Source organism: Podarcis melisellensis, assembly GCF_964234715.1.
Source record: "Podarcis melisellensis genome assembly, chromosome: 6".
NCBI classification, from domain to species: Eukaryota; Metazoa; Chordata; class Lepidosauria; order Squamata; family Lacertidae; genus Podarcis; species Podarcis melisellensis.
This window is the reverse complement of record NC_138538.1, coordinates 36,571,164-36,583,334: the sequence shown is the minus strand read 5'-3', so window position 1 is coordinate 36,583,334 and position 12,171 is coordinate 36,571,164. Positions and strand designations below refer to the sequence as shown.

Below are 12,171 nucleotides of genomic sequence, written 5' to 3'. Positions count from 1 at the left end.
TACGGTTTTTTAAAAAAAGTAAAACGAACGATCTTTTAGATGAGGGATTATGTTCATCTTAGAAGCTGATTCCTTTCTTAGCATTTAAGTCAAAACACTGTGGTATGCAGCAACTTACACTGTTTAAGGTTACACATGTACCCTGTTTGAGGTCAAATAAATTATACCCCTCATTCTAACTATACTGTAGTTACTATTTTTAAAAAAACTTTTTGTGTTAAGTGATAGCTTCCAGAACTTAATATGCTAAATGTTTTTCTTTCCTTGTTTTAAACGAAGTATGGATTTCATTTCTTTTATCAGGATAGTAGCTTGTATAGTAGCAGATTTAACTACACCTGTTGGGGGGGAAATCACAAGAAATGTGTTTCTTTTTACCTGGAACTGATCATCCATGAATAAGAGAGTGTGCTCAGAAATTTAGTAAATATTAGAACTGTTGCTAATTATTTATAAACGAGAAGTATATGAGGTACTTTCCTTCTGGAAAGTACAAACTTTGCTGTGCATGTGTGTGTTTTAAATGCTTAAGGAAACAGAATGGTGTGCACACCCATTATCAGCAGTTTTCTGTGTGTAGCGCTTTTAAATAGCTCAGCGAAACAGGATGTGTCTCTGTGCGTGTGTGTTCAGTGTTTGCAATTAAAGTTTTAATGTCCAGCACACTGCCAAACAGTTCAAAATAAGAACATAAGGATTGCATAGCTGTCTTTGCATTTCATGACTCTGAGGCCCCATTTCTGGAGTTGAGAAGGCATTTATTGCCTAAGCAGGACAAATCACTGGGGCCAATACATACAACGTATTTCTTGGGAAGTGATGTACATCCTGTTGTATAAATTATGTTAAATTGAAAAGTAGCTTCTGCCTATCTGAGGGTTTGAAATGTCAACTCTGTGTTGTTGTAGAAACTGACATTAAGGTAAGTGCTTGTGGAAATAGATTGTGTGTCAATGAACCTTCCAGACTGTGGTATCTCCATTTCTTTGATAGTTGCCATGAGACGGTTTAATTATCAGTGTGATGTAGTCATGGTAAAGACGGGTACAAAATGGTTTGTTTGCTTACTTTCTTGCAGGTACCTAATGCATAATTCAGTCATTTATCCTCAGAATGTACTTTGGAGTTCTAATTTGCAAGGAATATAGGGGTTTTGTGTCCAAATAATACAGATTTATGGCACAGTTCTAATATATATATATTTCCTATTCAGTGATGGGGCACTAGCCTGATCCCCAATTTCCCCAACCTTCAAAGCCAACTTTGACAAGTGGGTAGGTTCAGCCGCCTGTCAATCTCCTATTATAATGATGTCAGGAGATTGACTTCTGTTGAAGTTCAAAGGGGATCACTATAACCACTAATCTATACCCTCCTTTAAAGGTACACTGATTGCAACTGGGAATGCGCCTTCAGAGGAGCTAGTTCTGCTTCCTCAAATCAAACCTTTTCCACCCTTTGCAGAGGAAGAAAGCTTCATTTTAGGAAGTCGTTTGAAAGCAGACTGCTTCAAACTGAGACAATGACCCACCTCAGTGTGTCAATTTGAGTGGAGCTTCCTCTTGGCGCCGATCAGCCGTTCATGCTTGCAAAAGAACAATTGAGACCTCACTTTAAGTTCCCAATTGTTTCTTTGTCACAGCAATAGTACCTGTCCCACCCCTGATGACACATGGGGTGTCAGGTGTGAGGCGGATGGACATGGCTTTTGGAGAACAGCTATGGAAGGTTCCCTATTGCTGGTGTTAGACAAGTTCAGATTCTGCCTTACTTTTCAATATGATGAAACTCCTTTTTTAATGTATTCATAAACTTCTCACATTTTTGTTTCTTGAAACATGTTATCAGTAGCAAGCAATAATGTGTAATCAATCTGTTAAGCAAAAGCATGAAAAACTAAGAGTAGAAAATTGCTCCAGATGTAACGGGGGGGGGGGGAACTCCTTCGTTCTAGAGACTGCTAACGTTGGTCAGTGAGTATTTTTGCAGGTCTGCTCAGACTAAGCACACAGCTTTGAATGCCATCTATTAATAACTCTCTTATTCTTTCTGCGCAGGTTCCCATGATTCTGGTTGGCAATAAATGTGACCTGGAAGATGAACGTGTAGTTGGCAAAGAACAGGGACAGAACTTAGCAAGACAGTGGTGTAACTGTGCCTTTCTAGAGTCATCTGCAAAGTCGAAAATCAATGTTAACGAGGTAACTGTTGGTTAATCTTTCACAAGGCAGCACACAACCCCTTTTTATAGGCTTGGGTTTGTGTATATATGTATGTACACCATCCCCTCGTGTAAATATTCCTATGGTCCTCTTGGACTGAATATTTGCGCAAATCGAAAGCCTGCGTTTCGGTGGATCCGATGTACACCATCCCCTCGTGTAAATATTCCTATGGTCCTCTTGGACTGAATATTTGCGCAAATCGAAAGCCTGCGTTTCGGTGGATCCTTTCTGAAGGCTCGCATAAAAGATGCTGTTTTTGCATCCCCGCCGTTGTGCTGTTTTGGTGACTGAAGTGCATTTGTGCAGAGCGAGATGCCCAGTGCAAAACCTGAGCCAAAACCTGCAGGGTGTCGGTGTTCGCTTTTCTGATCTGTCAATATGTGATTCACTCTGCTATTGTGTTACCTTAGAGAAAACTAATCCCTTAGCCGAGAGCTCTTCCTCAATCATTCTGAACGCTGCTTTACTGTGGAACTAAATGTGGTGCGTGAGTGGTCATGTTTGCATGCTGAGCACCTGTGCAAATAGGTGTGCCACGCACTGCATTTTAATCTCACAAGACCCAGAGTTCAAACTAGAGCCGTGTCGCTTAGAAAAGTGCTTTATGCAAGCTCAATGCACCTAAACGAAAGGCAGACCTTGTGGTTTCTCTTAGGTAAGCACTGTAGGGCAGATGAATCTCTGCAAAAAGCAAGGCATAAAAGACGAGAAACTCAAGTAATAGAGCAAAAAAGCCAGAGTGGCACTGATTGGAATGAGGAATGTTTGTAGGGCTAAAAATGGGGCGGGGGCATTTAGCGCTAATACCGTATTTTTCGCACCATAGGACGCACTTTTTCCCTCCTAAAAAGCAAGGGAAAATGTGTGTGCGTCCTATGGAGCGAATGCAGGCTTTCGCTGAAGCCTGGAGAGTGAGAGGGGTCGGTGCGCACCGACCCCTCTCGCTCTCCAGGCTTCAGGAAGCTATCCGCTAGCCGTGGGAGACCCAGCTCTCCCACGGCTAGCGGAGCGCTACATTAATCCCGAAGCTTGGGGCGTGCGGAGCTCAGCGCGCCCCAAGCTTCTGGGTGCCGGCAAGGTCTCCACTAGCCGTCTAGACCTTGCTGGCACCCAGAAGCTTGGGGCGCGCTGAGCTCCGCACGCCCCAAGCTTCGGGATTAGCGCTCCGCTAGCTGTGTCTAGGCTGAGGATATCAGCCTGCTTCCCGGAGCGTCGGGCGCCCTGAAAGCAGAGTGCCCGGTGCTTCGGGAACACATCCGCAGCGTGGGGAGCCTTGCAGGAGTTCCCCGCAGGGCTCCCCACGCTGCGGATAGCAGCCTGCTTCCCGGAGCGTCGGGCGCCCTGAAAGCAGAGCGCCCGGTGCTTCGGGAACACATCCGCAGCGTGGGGAGCCTTGCAGGAGTTCCCTACAGGGCTCCCCACGCTGCGGATAGCAGCCTGCTGCCCGGCGGGTGGGGCGCCCTGAAGTAGAGCGCCCCTCGCACCGGGCACACATCCGCAGCGTGCGGAGCCTTGCAGGAGTTCCCTACAGGGCTCCCCACGCTGCGGATAGCAGCCTGCCGCCCGGCGGGTGAGGCGCCCTGAAGCAGAGCGCCCCTCGCGCCCGGCACACATCCACAGCGTGCGGAGCCCTGCAGGAGTTCCCTGCAGGGCTCCCCACGCTGCGGATAGCAGCCTGCTTCCCGGAGCGTCGGGCGCCCTGAAAGCAGAGCGCCCAGCGCTTCGGGAACACATCCGCAGCGTGGGGAGTCTTGCAGGAGTTCCCTGCAGGGCTCCCCACGCTGCGGATAGCAGTCTGCTGCCCGGCGGGTGGGGCGCCCTGAAGCAGAGTGCCCCTCGCGCCCGGCACACATCCGCAGCGTGCGGAGCCCTGCAGGAGTTCCCTCCAGGGCTCCCCACGCTGCGGATAGCAGCCTGCTGCCCGGCGGGTGGGGCGCCCTGAAGCAGAGCGCCCCTCGCACCGGGCACATATCCGCAGCGTGCGGAGCCTTGCAGGAGTTCCCTGCAGGGATCCCCACGCTGCGGATAGCAGCCTGCTGCCTGGCGGGTGGGGCCCGCTGAAGCAGAGCGCCCCGCACGCCAGGCAGACATCAGCCAGCCCCACAAGCTTGGGGGACAGCAGGGAGGCGCAGCGCCACTATCCCTCTGTTCCTCGACCTGGTTTGGTTTCCCTGACCTGCTTTTGGGGGAGAAATAAAGGGAAAATTTTTTTCCTTTATTTCCCCCCAAAAAACCTAGCTGCGTCCAATGGTCCGGTGCGTCCAATCGTGCGAAAAATACGGTATGTTTGGTAGCAGTGAAAAGTGTTCCCCATTTCAAGTCTCTTTTAGAGCGGGTGATCTGAAAGTCTTGTTTCTTCGGAGCAAGGGCAATTAGTGAATCGATTGGCAGGGATTGCGCCCATGACCAATGAAGAAAGCATCATGTTCTGGATCGGTTCTGTTTGCCCGCATTAGCATTGCCCCACAGTCATGTCTCGATTAGCTGAGTCGTGTCATGTCCCCATCGCATTCACTACATGGTCTCTGATTGTATGGGCTCATGTTGGGTCGAGAGACACTCTTCTCCCCCTGCCTTCCCCCTCCATGTTGCCCAAACAGGGTGACAGTGAGGAAACAGCAGTGAACAGGTGTAAAAAGCTGGCCATTGTGTGTTTGGTGTGGAGTGGGGATATTTTCTTTGCCCTGCTTTCCTGCTCTTGATATTTTTAGCCCCAAAGTACAAGTGGGAGATCATTTAATGCAGCCCTAGAAGCATCCGCTGGAGTGATTCTCCCCCTCCCCAGTGATGAAACCTTCGGAACAAGCTGCAAATCACATGAGCTCTTGTGATACGTTCAAGTACCTATCATATATAAAACAATTTCCAGAGGAACTGTTGAACAAGTCTTCAAGGTGCCACAAGAGACACTTTGTTTATATAGTTTATATGAGAAGTCAACAGCACTGAAGTTGATGGCTGACTGGGTGCTTCATTTGACAGTATGTAACATCTGCTTCCAAATGATTGAGAACTGCCCTGGGCAGCAGAGCTGCTTCATGAAGGCCCTTTAGGAAGGGAACTCAACTTAGTTAGCTGTTACCTGATGAAATAGTAGTTGTGGGGCGGGGGGGGGGGGGCCTAGACCCTCTTCTGCCCCAGCTAGGGTGAATGCCATTAAAGAAATGTGTGAAATAATAATAGAACATCATCACTATAGGCCAGGCTTCCTTAACCTGGTCCCTACAACTGCAGTAATCCCTGATGGATTATTGTTGGAGAGCATAGGAGTTGTAGTCCAAAACATCTGCAGAGCCCCAGGTTGGGGAAGGCCGCTATAGGCCAATGTTCTTCCACTTTGGATTCCTGGAAGTTGCAGAACTACAGTTCCCATCATTCCCTGCCTGCTTATCCCAAAACACACAGAGCCTGGTTTTCTCTAACCACCATTACCTCTTTCAGATAACTGAGCTAACTAGGCTGTGTTCATTTTGTGAAGGAACTCAAGAAATTTAAAGTTAGGTTTTCCAAAACATCTTATTTGTGTTGGTAAACTCTGCCAGGAGAGGAAGATGGGGGACCTTCATTTGTTTATGGGCAGCTGTATCTGGTACAGCCACCCACAAATTACATCATGATGCTCAGCTGGTGACTTGTGTTTTCAGGGCTGGACACATCTTTATTTCAAAAGTTTCGAAGAGGGTCTGTATGTCAGTTTTGTTAGTTTACTCTTTTGATTTTTGTTTTGGTTTGGGGAACTGAGTTTCTGGCGTATTCTCTGATATTCTTGTGACTTTGCCAAGTTCGTAATTCCTCAGTTATGAAGAGTTGCCTCGTTACTTTGTGTTTTGGAAGCAACAGATAACTTCCACTTGTAATTTCCATTTTTAAAAATCCCAAAACCGTTCTCATCCAAAAGAATTTGCTGTCACGCTTGTTTTGATTTTGTTGAACAAGAGCCAATACAGAAAGCAAATGGTTTGCCAATCTTTGGAAACTGAGAGGAATCAAAGGAGAGGAGGAATACACTCCTTATGCAAGCCTTTGTGCCTTACAGTAGCCTTTAATGAGACAGAAATCTGAAAGCTTAACATGCCTTATTCTGTCTGAGACGGTAGCAGTACTATAACTGGGAGTAAACTCCATTGAACCAGGCCTGTGCTATACTGATTTAACATTTTAGCCACTCTATCTTGTTGCATTTAACGTGGCAGCTATTCCATTTGAATGAAACATATACACCCATTCCTTGTCACACTTTCGATATGGAGATTTAGTTAAATGAAGATTTGAGCCCACCTCTAATTATTGACTTGACATGGTTAGAAGAAAAGTTATCCACAATTGCTCTTACTTAGCATGGTTTTAATAGGGAGGCATTGATATTTGGGGAGAGGGGGCATTTTTTTTTCTTTTGTAGTGAAAGACGACCTGGTGGGAGGGAGGGTCCAAAATGGTCTCTGAGGGAATGGTGCTGCCTCTTCTCCACAAATCCCCTTGGCCAAACACTTGCCAAACACTTACCTCCATTTTAAATGACAGCAGCTGCCACCTGGGCACTTTCAATGTGGACTGTAATCCTCCCTGTTTCCCTTACCAAGGGGAGAATCATATTGTGTACAAAAATATGGATTGTGCCCTTCAAAGAGACAGTTATTGCTTTAGAGGTGGTATAAGGTATGTGTTCTCATGACAAGCATGCATGCGGCGACTGCACTGCCTATGCTGGTCATAGGAACATAGGAAGGTCCCTTGTACCAAGTCAGATCATTGGTCCATGCAACTCAGTCTACACCAGGGTTCCCCAAACTTGGGTCTCCAGCTGTTTTTGGACTACAACTCCCATCATCCCTAAGTTGCAGGACCAGCGGTCAGGGAAGATTGGAATTGTAGTCCAAAAACAGCTGGAGACCCAAGTTTGGGAAATCCAGGTCCACACTGACTCGTAGTGCCTCTGCAAGGTTTTGGGCTCTCTCCCAGTCCTTCCTGGCTGTGTCAGAGATTGGGCTTGCTCTGCCTGCAAAGTAGCTACTCTTAACACTATGCTGCAATCCTTCCCCAGATACCCTTTCAGTGTTCTGGATCCCTGGGAAAGGGAGGGTGGAGGAGGAAAGCCAAATCACCCTGTCTACTTGATAGACTAACACAGTTCGTCTGTTTTCCTTAAGTAAGGGCAATGTAGATCAGTCCTCTCATAGTTCCCTGCTTTATGCTGCTATGCTGGATTGACATAAAGGCACTTTGGAGATCTATAAGTGATTAGAAATGACTGGCAATAAGGTGTGAGGGTTTGAATAATCTCTTATCAGGAGATATGGTAGATTCCTCCTTCTTGTGCGCTTCTCCTCCAGGACCCTCCCTAAACCTTTTCTCACTTCTTTCCAATGCAATCTTCGACTTCCAAGCTCTGTTGAGCATCAAGGAAGAAGCCAGGTTGACCTTACTAGAGTACAAACTGATGTGTTTTGCCTTAGGCTGACAGCATCAAACCATGTAACTGTAAACCCGGTGGGGAGGGAGTGTGAGAAACCTAAATGCTGTTATAGAGTGTTATTGTACAGAGTGAAAGAGATGCTGGCTTTATCATGCTTTCAGAAAGTGCTTGGCTGTGCGTGTGTGTGTGTGTGTGTGTTTAAAAAATAGATAATATCAAGGCAGTATCCAATTTCTAGGTTTTGCAGTTCATAAGCAAAGTACTGTAGACTTTAAGCTTGTTAGAAATCACACAGGGTTGTGGGGAGGAAGTGAGTTAAGTGAGCTTTTCCAGGAGGCTGAATACTGTAGCTGCATTGCTACGCAGTTGACTTTACCAAAGACAAAGACGTATGCAGCTTTCATCTGCAGGTTTGATGCTACAGTACATAAGAGGCAGAGTGGATGAGTCCATGGCATTTACCACACACACACACACACACACACCAAGCTATATCTACACCACTGACTATAAGACAGCTTCTTTGTTTGTATGGCAGCCCTACATTTAAATAAGATGGAGATTAGGTGTTTGCATTTTGCAAAAGAAACTCTTACACCTTAATGGCTTGCATGCTTGATAGCCAGGCCTTTTTCAACTTTTCTTAGCAAGTATTCTATATATGTATTATAAGAGTTCAGAAATGGTAACTCTACCACAAGACAAATGGGAAGATAGAGAAATACAAACAGCAAACTCCTTTATTTAATATGCTGGCACCTTGTTGCTACAGTATATCCACATTCGTATATGGAGAGTTGCTAATAATTGCTAAACATATTGAAGAATTGCTTCTTCAAATGATTGATTTTTTTCCCTTTGGGTTATCGTCGTCTTTGTACCTGTACTTCTGGATTATGTGAGGTTGTCCTGGTTGTGATGTGATTTTAAATTGGAACAGTGTAGAGGTCCCCCACCCCTTTTCTTCTTGCTTTGTGATGCAGCTGGAGGAAAGTGGAAGCGGCTAGACCACAATTAGGGGAGCCCCACGAGGAAGCAAAAACCTTCGGGAGCTTAGATAAATTGCCCTGCTTCGCTCATGCTAAAATCAAGAAGTTCAGCTCTCTTTGCACTGCCTCCCACCCCATTTATTTCTCACCTTCTCACTTGATTTAGCCGAAAGCTTTTAAGGCCAGGATTGTAACATGAGGTTGCCATTCTGTGGCACCTGTATCTCTTGATTTCTCACCTTATTTTGCTCTCTTCCTCTCTCACACACAGATCTTTTATGATCTCGTCAGACAGATAAATAGAAAAACACCAGTGGAAAAGAAGAAGCCTAAAAAGAAATCATGTCTGCTGCTCTAGACCCACAGCATGCAGCAGCTCTGAGCCAGGTGAGCAAATGGTGAAATCTTAATGACCTTCCTGGGGCATGTTTGTGATTTGACTCTCTTTGCTGCAGCAGCTACTACATGATGCTGGAATGGTTGCAGACTGGACTGAAGGCCACCTGCACTCTTTTGGCAAAGGAATGATAAGCTGCCAAATACTAATATTTGGGGTATATGCTATATAGCAGAGGTAGAGAATCTGTGGCCCTTCAGGTGCTGTTACTTTCCAGCTCCCATCCACCCCGGCCAGTGCTGCCAGTGGTTGGGGGACCATGGGAGGTTCAGTTCAGCAAAGTCTGGAGGGTCACAGGCTCCCCATTCCTTTTATAAAGGATGCTTAAAATACTTTTAAGATCAGCTAGGCAGACAGGCACTACCCTGTGCTTCCTTTTCAAAAATTACACCGCTGGCTCTGTCAGTTCAGATTTTATGGAAAATTTTAAAATATATGTTTTCTTTGGCTTTTAATGGGAGGTTCAATTATATGTGATGCTGGAGTTTTTATAGAAAAAAATTATCCTGCAAAGAGGCACATTGTTTACCTGGGGGGGGGGGGGAATCAGCATTTGAGTGGTTTGGAGAGCCATGCCCCCCCCCTTTCCTATAATACGGAAGTGGGCTTGGAGCAGAGCAGCGGCTATGTCATCAGTATGCATACTGGGGCCTGCACACGCCATTTCTTTTTGGGTTGAAGTGCCACCTGCTGACTCATTTGCTTTTGACATCTAGTTTTAACTCTCTTGCTTACGATCCTTACTGCATGTGTCTGTGTGAGAGAAAGAAAGAGAGAGCACAACCATAAACACTGGTTTGTTATGCAAGAGGTGCTGCAACATTCTCTTCCTTTTTCACATACATACACATCTCAGCATAGCGAACTCCCATACTGTCCCAGCAATCCAGTTTTCAGTCATCTCTTAGAGAGAAAGAGAAAGGAATTTAAAAATGAGTCAGAGGGTTGTAGTCAACTAAATTCTAAATCTCTGAGACCCTGGAGAACTGCTGCCAAACAGTGTAGACCAGGGGTCCGCAACCTAAGGTCCATGGGCTGGAAGTGGCCCACGGAGGTCGTTTGACCGGCCCCCAAGCCACCCCTGAACTGAGCTGCCCACTCACATGCTGTGCTAAACCGATGCAGCGCGGTGCAGGGACTCGCTTCTCCAGTGCCGGAAATCGCATCTGCGCAGACGTAGACTCCAAAAATCACATGCGCGCTCATGCACGTGAGAAATCCGGCCCATGGAGGGATATCTGCAGGACCCATCTGGCCCAGACAAGTTGAACCTTGCTGACCCCTGGTGTAGATCAAGGATGGAGAACTTGTGGGCCTCCAGATATTGCTGGACTAACAACAACAACAATTTTATTATTTACATTCTGCCCATCTGATTGTGTTGCCCCAGCCACTCTGGGCGGCTTCCAGCAAAATATAAAAACATCACAAAACATCAAACATTAAAAACTTCCTGAAACAGGGCAGCCTTCAGTTGTCTTCTAAAAGTCATGTGGTGGTTTATCTCTTTGACATCTGACTGGAGGGCTTTCCACAGGGAGGGTGCCACTATCAAAGAGAACCTCTGCTTGTTTCTCTGTAACTTCACGTCATGCAGTGAGGGAACCTCCAGAAAGCCCTCAGAGCTGGACCTCAGTGTCCACGCTACAGGTACCATCATCCCTGACCATTGGGATGAGGCTGGTGGGAGTCTACCAACATCTGGAGGGCCACAGGTTCACCATCCCTGGTGTAAACAATACAGAGCCAGATAGACGAGTGCTCTGACCTTTGTATAAGACAGCTTCCTTGGGTCTTTAACAAGTCCTCCTTTCTGAACCTGTGCTGCGTATTTGTTTTTAAGAATTTTTAAAGAAGGTACCTTTAATCCTGTGTGTATTTTTTTTAAAGTACTTTCTTGTTTGCCGAGGCTGTTTCTAAGTTGGATGCTGACTCTTCATTGTCTGTCTCTTCTTCTGCTCAGGATTACAGGAATGAAGAACTGTTGCCTAATTTGGAAAGTGCCACCATTCCAGACTTCAAATAACTACACCACAAATTAACAACATATCTGAAGAGGCTTCTGTTTTTATATATTATGTGAAGAATTTAGATCTTATAATGGTTTGCACAAAGGTCCCTTGGGGGGGAGGAAATAAAATAAAATTGCTTTGTGTATATCTCTTGGGAATTAAAGACAATAGTACTTCTCCTTTGCAATAGCAGTTAACAGATGTGATAATAAATATAATTGACTCTAGTTGTATGATTATACAAAAGAGCATGGATGCATTTCAGATGTTAGATATTGCTACTATAATTTCATATTGACCTCTTACCATAATTCTTCTCCCATCCAGCACTAAAAATGGTCAGCCAGTAATACTTTATATCTATCATGATAGATACGATTATACAAATTTTACCCTTTGAACTCATGGCAGCAAATAACTTTCCAAGTCATTGACTTCATTTTATATTTAAAAAGTTACGGAATATCATTATTTTCATTCTGCCATTATATTCTAATTAAAATTGTGCATAATGCTTTGGAAAAAAAATGGGTCTTTTATAGGAAAAAAACTGGGATAACTGATTTCTATGGCTTTGAAAGCTAAAATATATAATATACTAAACCAACTCTAATATTGCTTCTTGTGTTTTACTGTCACAGATTAAATTACAGCTTTTATGAATGATTAAATTTTAGTACATTTTCATTTTGTTTGAGTGTTTCTGTTCTGGATTTCAGGTCTGAGGTTTTCGCTGAAAGGGTGATGAAACCTGTAGCAGTAAATGCTGTTGAAATGCTTTTCACAACTCCCACTTACTTGTTGATCATTACATTGCTTTCCCGCCTTTTCTTCAAGGAGGCATACATGGTTCTCCTTGTGATTTTATCCTTGCAAACAACCCTGTGAGGCAGGTTAGGCTGAGAGGCAGTTGACTGACCCAAAGTCACCCAGTGAGCTTCACGGTCAACTGGAGATTTGAACCCTGGTCTACTAGGTCCTAGTCCGACACACTAACCACTACACCATACTGGCTGGCGGACATGCTTGAGTAGGGGAAAGCATGCATTGTGGCCAGAGTGGTCAGGTTATAACTTCATTGCATTGGTTTCAATTGACTGGGCTGTGTACACTTTGAGGCTTCATAGAGCTCATT

The 12,171-nt window shown here is 45.3% G+C and overlaps 1 protein-coding gene across 1 annotated transcript in view; it reads left to right on the top strand.

Moving 5' to 3' along the window:
• RAP1A (RAP1A, member of RAS oncogene family) overlaps positions 1–11,723 on the top strand; it is a 93,913-nt gene extending 82,190 nt beyond the window's left edge. The window contains exons 7-9 of the mRNA XM_081916481.1: positions 2,058–2,201; positions 8,899–9,014; positions 10,988–11,723. Coding sequence (XP_081772607.1) covers positions 2,058–2,201; positions 8,899–8,985 — 231 coding nt within the window. The 3' untranslated portion in view covers positions 8,986–9,014; positions 10,988–11,723. The remainder of the gene's footprint in view (positions 1–2,057; positions 2,202–8,898; positions 9,015–10,987) is intronic.
• The last annotated feature ends 448 nt before the right edge of the window (positions 11,724–12,171 follow it).